Source organism: Ictidomys tridecemlineatus, chromosome 5, assembly GCF_052094955.1.
Source record: "Ictidomys tridecemlineatus isolate mIctTri1 chromosome 5, mIctTri1.hap1, whole genome shotgun sequence".
Lineage (NCBI taxonomy): Eukaryota > Metazoa > Chordata > Mammalia > Rodentia > Sciuridae > Ictidomys > Ictidomys tridecemlineatus.
Window position 1 is genome coordinate 90,807,676 of NC_135481.1, and position 20,023 is coordinate 90,827,698.

The 20,023-nt window shown below is 38.6% G+C and overlaps 1 protein-coding gene across 1 annotated transcript; it reads right to left on the reverse strand.

Annotated features, from left to right (window-relative positions):
* Positions 1-8,340: 8,340 nt before the first annotated feature.
* On the reverse strand, positions 8,341-9,576 carry LOC101962807 (olfactory receptor 6E1). The gene has a single exon (XM_005338807.3). It carries the CDS (start codon positions 9,461-9,463, stop codon positions 8,456-8,458), a length of 1,008 nt encoding a protein of 335 aa, XP_005338864.3. The 5' UTR covers positions 9,464-9,576; the 3' UTR covers positions 8,341-8,455.
* Between the last annotated feature and the right edge of the window lie 10,447 nt (positions 9,577-20,023).

Consider the following 20,023-nt stretch of genomic DNA (forward strand, 5'->3'; position numbering starts at 1 on the left):
ACAGCTAAAATAATTATATTAAATATTCTCCTATAATTCTGCTTATCAATAACTAAATTGAGTATGATAAATATTTCACTATGATTGTGGTTTTTTCAATTTCCTTTGGTCCTATAAATTCTTGTTTTATTTTTTTTGCAGCAATGCTATTCAGTGTAATTAACTTTCTGTTATTACACAGTGATTCAGTTCATCTTCATAATTTTTTTTGGCCTTAAGGTCTATTTTGTCTCATGTTAATAAAGGTGTGCGCACTTTGTTTTGTCTAGTTTTCCCTAGTTACTTTTTATCCTCCTTTAGCTGTCTTTTCTTCTTACAGTTTAGTTTTACCTGCTGCTATTGTTCAGATCTGGAAGGTCCCTTAAAGGGCTTGTATTAAAGGCTTTAGTGTTGTTGGGAGGTGGTGAAACCACTCTAAGAGGTGGGGCCCAGAGGTCACTATGGGCATGCTCTTAAAGGGGATGGTGGAACTCTGGTCTGTCTCGTCCCTACCCTGAGGTTAACAGCTTTGTTCCACATGTGGTCCCCACCATGATGACTGCCTCACGACAGGTCCAAAGCAATGGGGCCAATTGACCATGGGCAGACCTTCAACCTGGGGAGCCAGAATAAACCTTCTCTCTTTATAACTCAGTTATCTTAGGTATTTGTTATAGTAATGGGAAGCTATCCTATACCCTGGAAATATCTTATGGTTTAGTTTTGAGTTAAAAAATTTCATTCTAGGGCTGAGGGTGTAGCTCAGAGGTAGAGTGCTTCTCTAGTTGCACAAGGCCCTGGTTTGAATCCCTAGCACTGTGCTCAAGCAAATAACAGCAGCAACAAAATAAAATTTTTAGGTTAATTAATTTACATTTATTTGTGGTACTAATTTATTCCAATATATGTTAATCTTCTTATTTTAGACTATTGGCTGTATTTTTCTGTTTCTGTCTTCCTTTGTTCCTTGTCTTCTTTTGGCGGGAATAAGGTCTCCCAACCCTAACCTCATTCCTTTTCCTACCTCTACTAACATATGAATTCTCATTTACTTAAGAGGTTTTCTAGAGGTTTCAATATATATAAATTTAAGATGGTAGATTTTATTAATGTCTTTGCCTTCTTACTGAACACTGTGTGAATCTGATAATAGTTTAACTTAACTCCAAATGCTCCTGCCAAACATCTCTGCTTTTGTCACAAACTGCTTTAGTTCCATTGTAACAGGGCTCCACTTTATGCTTTGTTGCTGGAGTGCAGGTGGCTCATTTTAAAACTGACACTCCCCCCCACCCCGCCTTTATTATTCCCCCTCTCCTCCTCCCTAACAGAGGGGCAACAAGACTGGCATTTTTCCTGTCCCAGGCTAAGCTGTTGTGTCCTTCACTGCCTAGAAGAATATCATTGCCCACTAGAATAAAGAACTCTAAACTTGGAAACTGGAGCAACAGCTCTCTGAAGGACACCAACTGACACTGATTAATTCTATCTACTGATAATGTTTGCATCCCAGTTCTGGTACTTTTCTTTTAAAAGCCCTGTGTTTCCCTAGCAGGGAGAATCATAGCCTCTGGGATAGGAGTCCCCTGTGTTTCTCCTTCACTAGTAAATCAGTAAAACTTCTTTTCCTTTATCTCAGAACTTTGATCTTCTTATTGGATTGGCAACAGAGACAAGAACAAAACTTTCAGTATCACCATCCTATTTGTTTTTTCATCTACAAATCAGAAATATTGTTTTCTATGATTGATGTCTTTGCTGACCATTTTTTTTGTATCTTGTATTTCCATGTGGTATTATTATTTTTTTCCTTTTAAGTTATTTATTTTATAGAGACTTTGTGAATGAACTACTCAAAACTCTAGTTTTATCTGATTTAAAATATATTTGATTTGTTCTGGAGACAGTTTTGCTGAGTATAGGCTTCTAGGTTAATAGTTACTGTGTCTCCCTACATTCTATTGCTTAATTTGCTTGTTCTTTTCTAGTTTGTGAAGGTGAAAACTTAGGTATTTTATTTTAAATCTTTCTACTTTTTTCTTTCTTTTGTTTTTCCACCTTGAACGGGGGGGGGGGGTTACGTAACCACTGAGCCACATCCCTTGCCCTTTTTATTTTTTATTTTGAGACAGGTCTCACTAAATTGCTTAGGGCCTTGCTTAGTTTCTGAGGCTGGCCTTGAACTTGTGATCCTCCTGCCTCATCCTCCCGAGTTGCTGGGTGTGTGCCACCATGCCCTGCAAATATATACTTTTTCTAATATAAGTGCTTAATGCTATACATTTTCTCCTAAGTATGATGTTAGTTACATCCACAAATAATATGTTGTATTTTAATTTTCTTTCAAAATTAAAAGTAATTTCAAATTATTTTCTAATTTTTTTGCAGTTTGTTTTTTTACCCATGTGTTATTTAGAAGTGTGACTTTGGGCTTCTAATTTTTGATTTAGAGCATATTCTAAATGTTTTTCTTTTATTGATTTCTAGTTTAATTCTGTAGTATTCAGAAAGCATCCTCTGTGTGATTTAATCCTTTAAAATCCCCTGCACAGGGCATGTGACAATTTTTGTTTCGTTTCATTTCTTTTGTTAGATATTTTCCATTTAATATTGTGAGGCAGGATAGATTAGGGACCCCTGTCCCAGGCCCCACCCCATCTTGACCAGTAGACATAAAGCTAAGGACTTGCCTTTCATCCTGCCCCTTGCAGTTCTCAGAAGAGAAATCTTCCCTGAGTTAAACAGCAAGTTCCTGTTTTTTTTAAAGATTGCTTAATTATCTCAAGGAGCATGTGCAGAGAGCCCCAGTTTTGACCTAGAGTAGCCTAAGAAGGGAAAGCCTCTGTTTTAAGACCTATACATATTACTTGAATTTCATGCATCTGATTTAAAAATGGAAATGAGCATTTGCTGCATGTGAAAAAAGCATTATGGGCAAGAAACGGAAATCTGTCAATCACCCTTCATTTTAGTAAACCACTCCTAGCAAAAAGCCTGCCAAAGGTGAATAGGGAACTCAGAAGCACATCTAAGCTTATATCCTCCTCTGAATCCACAGGCAGACATCTTTGTCATGTCCCTGCTGCACCATTGCAGTAAACTCTCTCTCCAGTAAACTGTCTTACCTGCTTTTCTTTGTCTTAGTAAATTCTTCTCACTACTCAACCACCAGCCATCACCCACTCACCCATCCCATGACACATTGGGGGATCTGGTAAATAGTGATCCTCTTAAAATACTATTGAAGTATTTCTGGAAAAATTTGAATTAAGTTAGTTCATCTTGTGCTGCTTTGACAGATTACTGCAGACTAGATATATATAACCAACAGAAATTTGTTAAGCTCATGGTCTGGAGGCTGAAATTTCAAGGTTGAGGTGTTGTATCTGGTGAGTGTTTTCCTGTTGCATCAAAACTTGGCAGATCACATGGGTAAGACAGAAAGAGGGAATCCAGCTGAGCACCTCCTTTTATCAGGAGTCCACCTCTGAAATTTCCCACCTCTCAAAGTGATTGCTTTGAGGATTACATTCCAACACATGAACTTTTGGGGGGTACATGCAAAGAATAACATTGTACTCTTTCCCCACAAAATCATGTCCTTTTCACATGCAAAATAAATTCATTTCATCCCTATCTCAAAAGATCCTAACCTGTTTCAGCATCAACTCAAAATTCCCAAGTCCAGAGTTTCATTTTGGTCAGATATATGTGAAGCTCAAGACATGATTCATCCTGATATAAATTCCCCTCTGTCTGTGAGCCTATGTATCAAATTATCTCCTTCAAAAATTCAGTGGTTAGATAGATATAGGGAAGACATTTCCATTCCATAAAGTAGATATATACAAAGAAAGGTATCTGGTCTCCAGTTAGTCTCAAACCCAAGAGGAAAAAATATTTAAGTTTTAAGAAGCTAGTATTTGTGAAGTCTGTTGATTCTATGTCTCATATTCTGGGCACATTTAGGCAGATGTTGGACCCCCAAGGTCTCAGCCAGTGTCTTATGATTTTCCTGGGCAGTCACCCAACAAATTTCATGGATTTGAGTCTTGTGCAGGCAGCTCTTTCAAGCTGGAGTTACATGCAGGTAGCTCTACAGTTCTGAGGTTTCGGAGGCTGCCCCACTCTCATGGTTCCACTGGATATTGCCCTAGTGAGGACTCTGTGGTGCCTCCACCCCTGTCAAGTCTCTGCCTGGGCCCACAGGCTGTCTACATCATCTTTTGAAATCAAGTTGCAGGCCACTATGGCTCTGTATTGCGTTCTGAACACCTGAAGAATTAGCTCCACATGGACGATGGCAAGGCTTATGGTTTGTACCGTCTGGAAAGGTGGATGGAGCCACACCTGGACCCGCTTGTGCTATGGCAGGGATAGCTGAGAGGCACTGTGCCTGAGTTTGGGAAGCAGAGTCCTGAGTCTCAGGACAACAAAAGCTGAGGTCCTAGAGGCACATCTTTGTAAACCTTGCCCTCAAGGTTCTAGCTTGTCTTCAAGATCTCTGAAATGCCTATGGAGTCTTTCCTCTGTTGTCTTGATGGATAGAACTTGACTTTCTCCTATCCAAATTAATCTCTCCTTTTTTTCTAGTGCTGGGGATTGAACTCAGTGGTGCTTAAACACTGAGCCACATCCCAGCCCTTTTTTAACTAAGGTGCTTAGGGTCTTGCTAAGTTGCTGAGGCTGGCTTTGAACTTGAGATCCTCCTGCCTCTGCCTCCCAAGCCACTGGGATTACAGGCATGCACCACTGTGCCCGGCCCTGTATTAATCTCTGTAGCAAATATTCACTTGGCCACTCTATTAGCATTCTCTTCCAAACAATCTTTCTCATTCATACTTTACGTGACCAGGCTGAGAGTTTTCTGAATATTTTCATCCTTCTCCACTTTTAATTGTACATAAACTCTGCTTTTCAATTCTTCATCTCTTCTTTCATTTTACTGTAAGCCACCAAAAGAGATTGTGCAGCAGCTCAAACGTTTTTCTGCTTCGGTTTGTCTTCTGCCATATCTCCTAGTTCATTGCTCTTACATTCTGCCTTCCATAAAGTCTTGGGTCATAATTCCACCAAGTTCTTTGCCATTGTATAACAAAGATGACCTTTACTCCAATTCTCAATTCGTTTGTCAATGCAAAATAATGACTCTATATTAAAGAAAAATAAAAAGGCAATTTATTCTGATCCAAATATGAATGATGTAGGCCTGAGAACATGGCTGCTAATTTCCCTGAATGATTGTTCTGAAGAAAAAATAGGTACGATGATTTTTATAAGCAGAGAACAAAGGTTAGCATACAGTGTACATTCAGTGACAACATTGATGGGGATAGTACATAGTTGGCTTAAGGTAAAACAGGGAAAATCTGACCTCTAGCCAATGACCTGCGCTGACAAGATGAACTGGGTTCAAAGGAGCTGGCTGCAACATTAAAATAAGAAAATGGTGAAGAAATCATGTAACACACAAACATGAGTTTCTTAGATCGCGGGTGGGACTGCTCACAATCTCAAGGGTCTTCATCTATGCTGGAAGGCAAGACAGGGTACACCCAGAATCTCTTTATTTTTATAGCGGGGACACACAAAGGAGCTTCAATGGAATGTTCTTCATCAGATAAGTCAGGGGATAAGATTTCAAACGGGGGTTGCCCAATCCCATTGGGTAATGCCCAAGTCCAGGGCTAGAGTAAACTTCTTTGCTGAGTGAAGGTGGAGGCCACTTGCTTCACACAGCACGGGGGGAGTATCATGCCAGACCAGACACCCTCCTTACTCAAGGCTGAGAGAGGATGCTCAACTCATGGGCAGGGTAGCCTTCCACCCTGACCATTGGACTGAAATGGTATTTTACTGTATCCTTAGCAAGATGATTGGTCAAGTCAGAGGTCTGTCCTTTTACCTAATCATGAGAATGTTAGGTCCAATGTAAAAGTTCAAAAGTAATGGGTTGTTTTCTAAAGGCTCAGGGTAGCCCTTATCTTATAAACCTCCTGGTGCCTTGTCTCACAGGCCTGCCTGCCTGTCTTTTTATCTGCTTTTGAGGAATGTCCATCTGGTACTTGCTCGAAGAGTTCTGTTGTAATATAGTTTCCTTGAAATTATTTTCCTTGAAAATGCTTAGTTTCACACCTTGGTTCTCATTTCCATCTGAGATCTGATCAGAATGAAATTTCTGTTCACATTTCTACCAACATTGTGATCATGATCATTTGACTAACCCCTAAAAAAATTTGGGTTCTCCATACAGCTCTTGTCTTCTTGGATCTCAATAGAATTGCCTGAAATTCTGTATTTATGGCAATATAGGCTTGATTCTCTAAGCTTCCAGCCTCCATCCATTACTCAGTTTCAATTTTGAGGTATTTATCATGGCAAGACCCTAATTCTCAGTCTCAACTTTTATGAACTTATTATTTTTTTTTAAAGAGAGAGTGAGAGAGACAGAAAGAGAGAGAGAGAGAGAGAGAGAGAGAGAGAGAGAGAGAGAGAGAGAGAAAGAGAGAGAGAGAATTTTTTTTAATATTTATTTTTTAGTTCTCGGCGGGAACATCTTTGTTTTTTTGTATGTGGTGCTGAGGATCGAACCCGGGCCGCACGCATGCCAGGCAAGCACGTTACCGCTTGAGCCACATCTCCAGCTTTATGAACTTATTAATTCCAAGAGCATGTTAGTGGTGATAATGATAATATTTCTTCCTTTCCTACTTAGTTCTTTAATTTTTTTTCTTATTCTAGTGCACTGCTTAGAAACTATACCATAAAGGTGCTTGATAATTCATTCCTGTTTTCAGAGGATAGCATTTCTACATTTTACCATAAACTATGATGTTTCACATAGGTTTCAATAGTTAACCTTCAGTTGATTCCGAGTATTCTTTGAATGCACATCTGTGCTAAAGACCTATTTATTTATTTTATTACTGGGGATTGAACCTAGGGATACTTTACCAGTGAGCTATATCCTCAGGTCTTTTTATCTTTTTAAAAAAATTTTAAATATATTTTTTTAGTTGTTGATGGACCTTTATTTATTTATAGGTGGTGCTGAGATTCAAACCCAGTGCTTCACACATGCTGGGTAAGCACTCTACCATTGAGCCACAACTCCAGTCCTGTCTTTTTTATTCTTAATTTTGAGACAGGATTGCTGAGAGCCTCATTATAAGTTCCTATAACATCTCTGAATTGAGACTCATTTGGGCCCAGTGATCTGATTTTCATCATATGTGGCCATGTCTGGGCCAATATCCATGGCTGTAGTTTGACTGGGGTTGCAGTCAGCACCACCCTAGTTGCATGGAACAATAGGAAGGAATGCTCCTGAGAAAATCAGGTTCCTAGTATGTTAATAATGGGGAATGGATGCCAGACAGATAGAAACTGCATATGGCTATTACATTATTTCTGCTCACTTCTGACACAATGAAATTTTAAACCTTAAATGTCTAAATTTATAAGCTTATTTTTATATATTTTTTTCATTAAAAATTCTCTATGCATCATTAATACATTTTCTACCTAAAGGTTCTTTCATTTTATGTTTTCAGGTTTATATTTATCTATTTCATTTATTTTGACTTTGCTTAGGTTAAGATATGCAGTGACGATTGAATTTAATTTTCCGTAAGATAGTAGATATTTTAATTTACCTTCATTTTTGACTTAATTTATTTGACTTATTTCTTCTAGAAAACATAATGTTTAACACCGAATGTGACACTCTATGCCAAACTCTGTGCTAAGCATTCTAATAAAATTGACTCATTTAATGAGTATAGGATTCTATGAGGTAGATATTATGATGATCTACATATGCATAATTGAGATACAGAGAAATCTTATTTCTCTAAGACTAATAAGTAGCTGAGCTGGAGTCTGAACACAAGATATATGTTTCTGCCAGCTCTTTTATCAAACTCAGTGCTGTACAGAATCCCAAAATGATTCATGTCCATAGCATGCTGAACCTTTGCAGCCAATAGGCTTCTGAACATGTATGTTTTCCTTCCCACCAGTCGACTTACAAGACTCTCTTTGATAATTGTACTTGTTATTATATGTTACATATTTTAACTACATAAAGATTAAACAAATGGAATATGTATGTAAGGAGAAAGTTGTTTTTTTTTTTTTTCTGGGCAAAGTGGTGCTTGCCTATAATCCCTGCTACTAGGGTGGTTGAGGCAAGAGGATTGAAAGTTCCACATTAGTCTGAGTAGCTCAGAGATATATAACATATAACATATATGACATATAACATATAGACATATAACACATAGTAGTGGTATATTGAGTTTTCGTGCTCTCTAAACAAGACTGAGTAACCAATAATGCATGCAGGAAATTTCTGTAGAATGGAATACTTGACAAAAACCTGTCTATGAAGGGAGAATCTATGGAGATCAGGACAAGACTTCATTAGCAGAGGTTCAGGCAAGGAGGTGATTTTTTTCCCTCTCTCAGGTCTGACTCAACTTTGTGAGAGGAGCTTGCTCACCTGCTCCCTGAATACCTGCTTCACCTGTTTGTTCCTCAGGGTGTAGATGAAGGGGTTGAGTGTCGGGGTCACCACAGTGTTGAGCAATGCCACCACCTTGTTCTGGTCCTCCCCCTGCCCACCCTTGCCTGACCGGATATACATGAAGATGCAGCTGCCATAGAAGAGGGACACCACAATGATGTGGGAGGAGCAGGTTGAGAAGGCTCTGTGCCTCTCCTTGGCTGAGGGGATGTGCAGGATAGTGTGGAGGATGTGGCCATAGCAGGTGGCCGTCACCGCCAGAGTGCCCAGGAGGCTGCAGTTGGCTATCACAAACCCCAAAAGCTCTATCAGACCTGTATCTGCACATATGAGTTCCAGGAGTGGAAAATTGTCACAGAAGAAATGGTTGATGACATTGGGTCCACAGAAGGGCTGCTGAAGTATGAGGTAGCTGGGAACACAGATGAGAAGGAAACCTGTCATCCATGAGCAGAGCACTAGCTGGACACACAGCCTTTTGCTCATGATGGTGACATAATGCAAAGGGTTACAGATGGCCACATACCTGTCAAAGGACATCACTGCCAATAGGAAGAATTCTGTGGTGCCAAGGAAGAAATAGAGGAAACTTTGAAGGAAGCATCCAGCTAAGGAGATGATCTTATGTCCTGTGAGGATGTTGTTCAGCATCTTGGGAAAGATGGCTGAGGTGAACCAGATCTCCAGGACAGCAAAGTTACGGAGGAAGTAGTACATGGGGGTGTGGAGGCGCCTGTCCACAAGGGTGATGGCCACGATGAGGAGGTTCCCCAGCAGTGTGAGGAGGTAGGTCAGGAGGAGCCCCAGGAAGATGAGCATCTGTAGCTCACAGGCATCTGAGAGCCCCAGCAGGATAAACTCGGTGACAGTGGTGTGGTTCCCCATGGCTCCTCTGACCTCTGTGGAAGGTGGAGTATCAAAGGTGGTGAGCATCAGGGTCTGTGGTGCTCTGAGCATCTGAGGACAAGCTGGAACCGGAAAGACAGAGGGATGAGTGTCCTATTTTGGGCTTAACAAATCCTTTACTTCTATGAAGGACACATTTTCTCACTACGAGCTACTAAGACTTATTTGCAGAGCCTCTGGGATGCCTGTCTGATGCCTGGTCTCTGATTGATATGTGTATTAGAAGAAAGTGGTGATTTGGTAAGGCTCAGTATTAAAAATTATCCTTTCAGGTACACTCATACATTGCTGGTGGGACTGCAAATCGGAGCAATCACAGTGGAAAGTAGTGAAGATTCCTCAGAAAACTTGGAATAGAACCACCATTTGACTCAGTTTTCCCACTCCTCAGTGTATACCCCAAACGCTTAAAATCAGCATACTACAGTGATGAAGCCACATCAATGTTTATAGCATTTCAATTCGCAATAGCTAAACCATGGAGCCAACCTAGGTGAATGGATAAAGAAAATGCAGTATATATACACAGTGAAATATTACTGAACCTTAAAGAAGAATGAAATGGTGGCTGTTGTCAATAAATGGATGGATGTGGAGAATATTGTGCTAAGCAAAACAAGCCAATCCCAAGGATCCAAAGGTTGAATGTTTTCTCTGATAAGTGGATGCTAAGTCACAATAAGGAGGTTGGGGCTAGGGAGGAATGGAGGACCTTGGATTTTAGACAGAGGGGAGTGAAAGGAGGGGAGGAGGCACCAGAGTAGGAAAGATAGTAGAATGAATTGGACATTATTACACTATGCACATATGACTACCTGACCGGTGTAACTCTACACCATATGCAACCGGAAGAATGAGAAGTTATACTCCATTTATGAATGATGTGTGAAAGTGCTTTCTACAGTCATGTAAAACTAATTAAAACAAATGAAAAGGGCTGGGGTTGTGGCTTAGTGGTAGAGAGCTTTCCTGGCAAGTGTGAGACACTGGGTTCGATCCCAAGCACCACATAAAAATAAATAAATACAATAAAGATATTGTAACTATCTACAATAAAAATATTAAAAAATGAAAAAAGAAAAAAAAGAAACAAAGTATTCTTTCTGACTTTTCTTAGCCAACCTTTTGTTCTTATTTCTCAATAAATTTTTTGCTCCTCTCTACATAACCTTCATTCAACACTATTTGTTCATGTCATTCCTCCAATAGTGGATTTTCATCTGCAAATAGTTCATATTTGAGGGTGTTGCTGTTTCAGATTACCTGAGTTGTTGATGGAGTTCTTGAGTATTTAGATGAATAAAAAGACAAGAGGATATTTATGTGAGGACACAGAACTCTCATAAATAAAATGAAGAAAACTCAGATAATATCTACATAAATAAAAATTCCAATATGGGAGTGTCTCATTCAGAATTCTTAATGGTCCTTTCCAAGTGATATTTACAAGTTCTCTCAGCACATCTTCCTACAAACCCTGAGCTCCAGATACAACAGATTCTGCAAATTTTGGGTTCTGAAGGAGTGCTTCTGTATTATGTCTTCCAGATTATGTCTGTGATAATATTATCACATTTTATTTCTATTTCTATAGTTTTTCATTTATTTCCCATTTAGTAAAAAAATTTATTTTGTAAACTTCATAACTTGTATGCCACTTGGGATACATTTTTTCTTGAAATTATGAAGTTTAATGATATTTACTGACTGAATGAATAACATCAGCTCAGATGTCTGAGAGATGGACTTGGTGGGAGGTTGACACACAGATGGTTAAGGACCTGTCACATATGTAGTATATACTATGGGACCACAACTTTGGAAAATCAACATGCCAAGCACACTTTTCCTTACAAGGTGAACCATTTCCTTACAAGCATTCTCTCAAGGAAGATTCTCCCTCCTGAAGGTGGCTTTGGGGTTAGTAAGGAGATAGAAGTCTGTTTGGATCTGCTAGAGAGCTGCCAGCAGTGAAAAACTGCAAACCAAGAAACACTTAAGATTTCTCTTTAAATGCCAGCATCTGTAGCCAGGAGTGGAGAAAAAAAAAAGAAACACAAATTATCCTTTCTTACTTTTCTTAACCAACCTTTTGTTCTTGGAGGCTGAGGCAGGAGGATCAAAAGTTGGAGGTCAGACTGAGCAACTTAGTAAGACCTTCAGCAACTTAGTGAGACATTGTTTCAAAATAAAAAAGGGGAGTGTGCTCAGTGAGTGCTCAGTGGTTAAGCACCCCTGGGTTCAATCCAGGATACCCCCCCCAAAAAAAGTCAGCATTAAGCATTATCAGATATAGCTACAGCAAGAATTATTTGCCATTCACTAGAGAATAAGACAGGAACCAATTTGGATAACTGGGAGGAAGGAGGTGCAGGAAGGGCAGGGGCATGAAGGGATGGAATTGGTATCAGTAGGGAGAACAAACTGGTAAATATCATTAACATTCCCTTTCTAATTGTTTTACCTTCTTTCTACACTATGCAAAGTCTTTCCACAAACCACCATTATTTCTAACATTTATTTACACTTATTAAAAAGCAGAAAATATTCATCAGCCCCTGAGGATAAAACTAAGACTCCTCCCCTGAAGTTATTTCTAGGTTCTATACATAGATTCATCAGTGATTTGAGAAAGAGGTCTTTGCAGCCTAATACTTTGGCTCAAAGGAGACCAAGAAATGTACCCAGCTTTCCCCAGAACAATGGAAGAATTTGACAAGTATGAGATACCCAGTAGCATCATGAGGACCTAGAATGAGTATTACCCAGGGGGAAGTACTGAGTGGGAAGTGTGGGGAGAAGGACAGGAGCAGCCCCAAGGTGAGGAGGGACTGAATATGGGTGGGATGGAGGAGAAAGGCCTGAGTTCACCCTGAGTCATATGTTCAGCACAGATAAACCTAGCAAAGGCCTTGAGACCAGCTGAGGGATAGAGCCCATAGACAGGACTGATGTTAGCTGTCATTCCTGCTCACCCATCCCCATTCTGATCCAGATGTCACCACTGGGTGGCCTTCTAGCTAGAGAGGGAAGCAGGCTGCTTCATGAGTCCCAGGCACTTCCCCCTTGATCCTACTTGCCTGATGAGTGTAAGGAGAGACTTGTGTGGCAGCCTTAGCACCTGGACGTGGCTGTATCATCCACCTCAGACCATTCATCATTTTAGGGGGCAGTTGTGTCACGTCCAGTGGGAAAGTACACCTGACCTGGAGGTTGTCTTGCCATAGCTAGAACTGCATCGTCTTCTGAACTGTTCTGGTCCACTTAGAATGAGGCAGAGGTCTTCCTCCATCTAAAGAAAAGCAGTCAGAGTTTCATTCAGTCAGTGTTTCATTCAGAGTTAGTTTCATTCACAGCTTTGTGTTTTGCAAGGAGATGCAGAGCACAGGGTGGGCCAACATTGCACTCTGGGCAGACTAAGTCTCCAGTGTGATTGAGTGACATAATGGCCCAGATGGACTAACTGTTGATTTAGTTCCTGCTGTTTTAGCATTGAGCTGGATGGGGGGGGGCAAAGGTATATATGAGAGCCTTGTATGCCAGACTAAAAACAGAATTTAAACACAAGTGCCAGTAAGAGAAAAATTTGAGGAAACCACCGCTACTCTCCTTTCTCCTGAGCTCCCAAGGTGGAGATTGCCCTGAAGGTGCACTGTCCAGTGTCCAGAAGCGCTCTAGGAAATCCCAATCAGGTCTTTTGGGTACACTTCTCACAGGAGTACAGAAGATAATTGGGTCTTGTGGATATTTCTTGTTTGCAATAATGTTTGTGGGCTCTAAATGCAAATCTTATAGTGTTTGTGTGAGATGTCCATCTCATGAATTTGGTGGTGTTCTCTAAGAACATGTGTCCTTTTCCAGAGCCTCCTGAGTGGCCAGCTGCATTCCCCAGAGTAGGATGATTTCCTTGGACTTTGTCATCATTCAGCTCAAAGGGGCTGATGAGTTGAGGTTGCTTCAAAATCTTTCACTTTGAGCAAGTTCGTCCTGGGGGAAGTCTTGGAAAAGTGCAGTTACTCTTTAGAACATTTCTTCATTTTTCTCTTGTCCTAATGAGGTCATTGTGAGTGATAAAGACTTTCCTCTTCCTCACTTGGCTCAGTGTCTGTGATGATGCTTTTCCTCTAGGTGCTGGGGCTGTAGGAGATGGTAGATGCACTACCCTTGAATAAACCCATGTCTTTGTGTGGTGACAGCAGGGCTGAGAGATTTGGGATGCAGATTTGTCTTCTCCAGGGATTTATTCACCTCTGTTGTTTAGTGGGACTTGGGATTCCCCAGGGCATCAGTCTAATGAGCCTCACTCAGCCTCTTCCAATTCTTTTGGCTCTTACTACAACTTCTCAAAAAAAATTTCTATTTTTGGATGTGGATTACAAGTTCCTTTTAGTTAATATAATGAATATAATTGTGCTTCCTTTATTTTAGAGATTTAAGGAACCATTGCAAATAATAAAGAACTTTTTTAGATACTCAGGTTATAAAATTGCAAATAATAAAGAACTTTTTTTTAGATACTCAAACAGATTATAAAATTTTCTAGATCCATTTAGCACCTCTGGATAACCTACAAAGTGAGATTAGTAGAGCAGTCTTCCTAGTTGTTATTTCTTTTAACTTTTGTTTATCATGGAAGATTTTTATTTCATTGTCAATTCTAAAGTTTAATGTTGCTGTATATAGTATTCTTGGCTGGTGTCCATTTTCTTTCAGAGTTTGAGATATGTATATATTATTCCAAGACCTCCTCCCTTAAGAAATCAGCAGAGATCTGAATTGGTTTCCTTCTAAAAGTGACTTGTTGTGAGAGGCCATCCTTGCATGTGATTCGAGTCACCTCCCCGGCTGGGTGAAAGGTGCTTAGACACAACTTTGTGTTCAGAGCTTTCCCCACCCTTCTCGGGTCCAATGGCTTGTCTGTGTGGAGGCGTGTCTGGCCACAACCCCTGAAGACCCAGTGTCTCACCTGACCTTGGGACACTGTCCCTCTTAATCTTCATTGGATGGGATTTTCCCCAGAATTTTTTGTTCCCCAATAAAAATCCACTCCCTGGTGTGTTTGCTCTCTCTCTCACTAGCCTCTTTCTCTTCAAGATTATATAGTTTTGTTTATTGTTTGAAGTTCTGTCTTCCAAGTGGTCTACTTTATTGGTGATGCTTTCCATTGAATTTTTAATTTCATTTATTCATTTCTTCATTTTGTAGATATCTTAATTTTTTTTCAGAATATCTATTTAAGTGAACATTACTGCCTGTATTTTCTCTCTGATGTCACTCCTTATATTGTCCTAATGTAACTATGTACATTCTAAACTCCTTCTCTGACATTTCTTCCACCATAGTGTCGGATTCTGTTATTGAAGTATCTTGATTTGTTTGGGGTAACTTGTTCCCTTGCTTTTTCATGTTGTTTGTGTGTCTACCCATCTAACAGTATGTATATGAGGCAATAGAGTTTCTACCCTGTAGAGTTATAGTGTTCCTGAAGGCCAGTACCTCACCATTTAGGGAGATACAAATAATAACAAGCAGTTCAAACAATATACAGCATTAAACCAAATAATTCCTATTATGACATCTATAATGTTGTTGCAACAAATAGTAATGATATGATCAGTTTTTGCCTACAATAAAAACAGTATGTTTGCAAGATGGTCTACAATTTTGAATGGCGGACAGGGAGAGAACAGAAATGATGTAGGATGTGATGTTTATGAGAAAGAAGGAGAGAGGATAGAAGTAAAGTATTAAAGGAAGAGTGAAAGAGAGAACAATAGAATTTGGCTGTTAGCAGAAGAAAAAAGAGAAGAGATTCAAGGGAAACAGATAAGTGAGAGAAAAAAATTTAAAAAATAAAAATAAAAAGTAAAAATTTTAAAAATAAAAGAATACAAAACAAAACTGAAATATGCTAATCAAATTTTGTAGTCCTCAAAAAACTGATCCATTAAAAATAACTGGTTTCAAAAATGCTGGAAATGAGAAAAGAAAAAAAGAAATATGAATATCTATAAATATCCATGAACCATTAATGTCACAATTAAGCAGAGAAAAGAAAAAAAAAGATCTTGATGAAAAGTTAAGGAATTGTTTCCATTGGAGTTCAAAAGATTCTCAGCTTCCATTTTTAGCAGTTAGGTGGGATTGTCTGGAGTATGATGCTTGCTCCATCCTCAGGGTGGGTTTGCTAAGGCAAAAGAGGTAATCCTGTAGGCAGAACTCCTGGATGGGGGTTTAGACTTAGGTAGGCTTTAGGCTCTTCACTGGATGCCAACTGATCTGGAGATTGTAAATCAGCACACCTCCAGGCCCAGTAATCACCAGTCCACACTGGAAGATTGCACCCCAGAATCTCCTCTGGGTTCCACTTGTGTTTTGGAGAAAAGATTTTGACCTTAGCATCAGATCTCGTTGTACCTACTGACTCTCATTCTGCCTGCTGGGCAGCTTTTAGTCTCTGAGCAACATTTTCCTTATGCATAATAAGTATTCAATTCATGTTATTTTCTTTCCTTTCTCTTCTGATTTTTTCCCATGATATCCTGATGATTTAACCTATAGATCTATAATTATTATTAATATCAAATCACTTTTTATTTATGAAGCAATTATAATTAAAACTATTTTTGTTTTAAATTCATCTGTTGGTTATATCTGCTATTTTTTTTAATGTGTATGATTTCTCCTATTGAATTCAGGATTATTCTGCCACTGAGCTACATCCCCAGGTCTGTTTATTTTTTGTTTTGATAGAGTCTAAGTTGCAGAGACTTGTGACAAACTTGTTATCCTCCTGCCTCAACCTCTCAAGTCACTGGGATTACAGGTGTATGTTACTGTGGCTGCCTTAATTTACTTTCTTTAACCAATATTTATTTATTTCCTTCAATTAAAAGTGATGATTTTTTCTTACTTACAGTAATTCTCTCCATAGGACTGTTTAAATGTTCTGATGACATGACAGCTGGCTTCATCATAGTGAGTGATCCAGGATACAGCAAGTTGAAAGTGGTGATGACTTTTATGACCTCCTTTGAATCCCACACACTTTCATCTCCTCAGTATTTTATTGGTTGTGGGTCAGCCCCATTCAGTGTGAAAGGGGATTGCAGAGGGTGTGGATACTAGGAGGTAAAGTTATATCAGGGAACTATAAAGCTGCTAGGATGGTCTGAACATATCTTGAGCTTGCCAATGTGCTTTGAGGAATATATGATTTCTGTATCTTTAGTAGTTCTTTCCTCTTAGATTGGTCAGATTTACCAGAGAAGATTCTGTCAATTCCCTATCCAGAGGGCAAACATTTTATTACCAGCATTCTAGAAGCCCAGAAGAGGAAAGAGAGTCAGGGAACATTTTAGTATCCAGAATGCCCACATTCACTTCATCTTTATCTTTAGACTTTGCTACTCACCCTATTCTCTAACTTCTGGAGGTTATATTAGATTTTGGTTGGAATTTCTCATTCACAATTTTATGTCTTTTAATCTGTCTTTTACATTTCTCTTCTCTTTTTGTATTTAAGTCACAATCTGGGTAAATTTCTCAGATCTATATTCTTGCTCACTATTTTTTTTTTGTCTACAGTAGTATGTTTAGCCTGTTGAATTTTTTCATATTTTTATTGGTGCATTATAATTGTAGGTTATTAGATGGGATTTGTTGTTACATAATCATACATGAACATGCTATAACAGTATAATTTGGTGAATATAATTCCCCAGTATTTCCCCTTTTCCTTCCCTGCTCCTTCTCCCTAGTCCCTTTCCTCTGCTCTATGGATATTCTTTTGATTTTCATGAGATTCCCTGCCCCTGTACCCCCACTTTCTTTTCCTTTTTCTTCTTTAGCTCCCACGTATGAGAGAAAACACAAGATTCTTGATTTTCTGAATTTGGTTATTTTGCTTAACATTAATTTCCTCAAGTTCCATTCATTTTTCTACAAATGACATAATTTCATTCTTCTTTATGGCTGAATGAAACTCCATCGTGTATGATGATCACCTAAGCTGGTTTCATAGTTTGGCCATTGTGAATTGTGCTGCTATAAACATGGGTATGCATGTATCACTGTAGTATGATTACTTTAATTCTATAGGATAAATACTGAGAAGTGGTATATCTGGGTCAAAAGGTGATTCAATTTCTAGTCTTTTGAGAAAACTTCATACTGTTTTCCATGGTGATTTTACTGATTTACAATCTCACCAAAAGTGTAAAAGTGATACTTTTTCTCCACATCCTGTCCAGTATTTATTATTGTTTGTATTTTTGTTGGCTGTCCTTCTAACTGGAGTGAGATGAAAATCTCAGTGTGGTTTAAAATTTTTTGTGTAGTTATAGATGGACAGAATGCTTTTATTTTATTTGTATATGGTGCTAAGAATTGAACGCAGTGCCTTGCACATGCTAGGCAAGCATTCTGCCACTGGACTATATAGTCCCAGCCCCTCAGCATAGTTTTTTTTTTAATATATATATTTTTAATTGTTGATAGACCTTTATCTTATTTATTTATATGCAGTGCTAAGAATCAAACCCAGTGCCTTTCACATGCCAGGCAAGTGTGTTACCGCTGAGCCCCAGCCCCAGCACCCCCCTCAGCATAGTCCTGATTTGCATTTCCTTATTGCTAAAGATGTTGAACTTTTTTTGTATACTTGTTAGCCATTTTATTTTTTCTTTTAAGAAGTGTTTTTTAGTTCATTTGTCCATTTATTAATTGTGACTTTTTTTCTGGTGTTAAGTTTTTTTGGTTCTTTATATATTATGGATATTAATCTTCTGCCAGTAGCTATTGAAGATTTTATTCTGTTCTGTAGGTTGTTCACATTCTTAATTGTTTCCTTTGCTGTGCTCAGGCTTCTTAATTCGTGACATCCTATTTATTAACTCTTGTCATTATTTTATGAGTTTTAGAAGTCCTATTGAAAAAGTCATTGCCTGTGCCTATATGCTAAATTGTTGGGTCTATGCTTTCTTCTAGGAGTTGCATAGTTTCTGGTCTAATTCCTAGGTCTTTGATCTATTTTGAGTTGATTTTTGTGCAGGGTGAGAGTTCAGGGTCTAGTCCCATTCTTCTACATATGGATAACCAGTTTTCTTAGCACCATTTGTTTAAAAAGCCCGTCTTTTCTCCAATGTATGTTTTTGGCATCTTTGTCAAGGATTAGATGATTGGATTTGTGTGGTTTTGTATCTGTGTCTTCTATTCTGAACTATTGGTCTATATGTTTGTTTTTATGCTAGTAATATGCAGTTTTGTTTCTAAAGCACAATAGTGCTCTGTAGTCCTTCCAACAGCGACTGTGGGGAGCTTAAGGGTGGAGAGAAACCCTCCAAAGATAGTTTCAGAGACAGTTTCAGAGTTTTATTGTGCAGCAAAAATAGCTTTTATAATGGGTATGTGCCAATTTACATATAACAGTCATAATAGGCCAGAGATGATACACAATGTATCATATTAGGAAGTCCAGAATCTACTATGTAGGCTGACCTTGTCCCAACAGAGGAATAACTTCTTGTCAAAGGACCAAGGAAATGCCACTTGCCAGTGTTCTGACAGCACTCTGTCCCCAAACATAGTATTCTTTGTTAGGACTTCCCTGCTGCATAATGAGCAAACTAAGCATTCCTCCATGAGAGTCCAAGGTCAGACCCTGCAACACTGTAGCATTATTTGAATTTGGGTATTGTGATGCTTCCAGCATTGCTTTTTTTGACTTGGATTGCTTTGGCTATTCTGGGTCTTTTATCCTTCCAAATGAGCTTAAGAACCATTTTTCCCCCTAATTCTGTGAAGAATATCATTGAGGCATTGAGGTTTTGGTGGGGATAGCATTGACTCTGTACATTGCTTTTGGTATTATGGCCATTTAAATATTAATTCTACCTATTTAAGAACATAGGAGGTCTTTATATCTTTTTTTTTTTTAGCTCTGGTTGGACACAATACCTTTATCTATTTATTTTATGTGGTCTTGAGGATGGAACCCAGTGCCTTGCATCTGTGTCTTCTGTTCTGAACCATTGGTCCATATGTTTGTTTTTATGCTAGTAAAAACACGCTAGGCAAGCGCTACACTACTGAGCCACAACCCCTACCCCATGGTCTTTATATCTTCTGGTGTCTTTGATTTCTTCAGTGTTACCCTGTTAAAGTTTAATTTGAATTACTATATTATTGTTTTTAGATTTTGGTGGGGGGTGTTATTTTCCAGAACTTCCTAATCTTTCTTGTTAGTGTTTTGTTATTCTTTCATGGTTTCTATTTATTCTTTTAGCTCTCCAATAGCTTTATCAATATTTATTTTATACTCAAAGTATTTTTAACTCACAGTGTTGTCAGATTTGTGATAGTAGCTGTTCTAGTGGATGTGTTGTTATATCTTGTTGGTGTTTTAATTTTTAAATGATTAATGTTTTTTTATTTTTGTTTTATTTAATTTATTTTTTTGCTGTTATAGGAATCCAGAGCCTTGCAAATGCTAGGGAAGCAGGCTACCACTGAGCTACATCCTCAGACTTTGTTGATAATTTTAAAGTGCTTATTATCCATTTGCATATCTTCTTTTGTGAAATGTCTTTTAAAATATTTTGCGCTTTGTGA

What these genes read in the sequence shown, in the direction of transcription:
- LOC101962807 (XM_005338807.3), bottom strand. Translation starts at nt 9,463, where the DNA reads ATGCTCAGAGCACCACAGACCCTGATGCTCACCACCTTTGATACTCCA.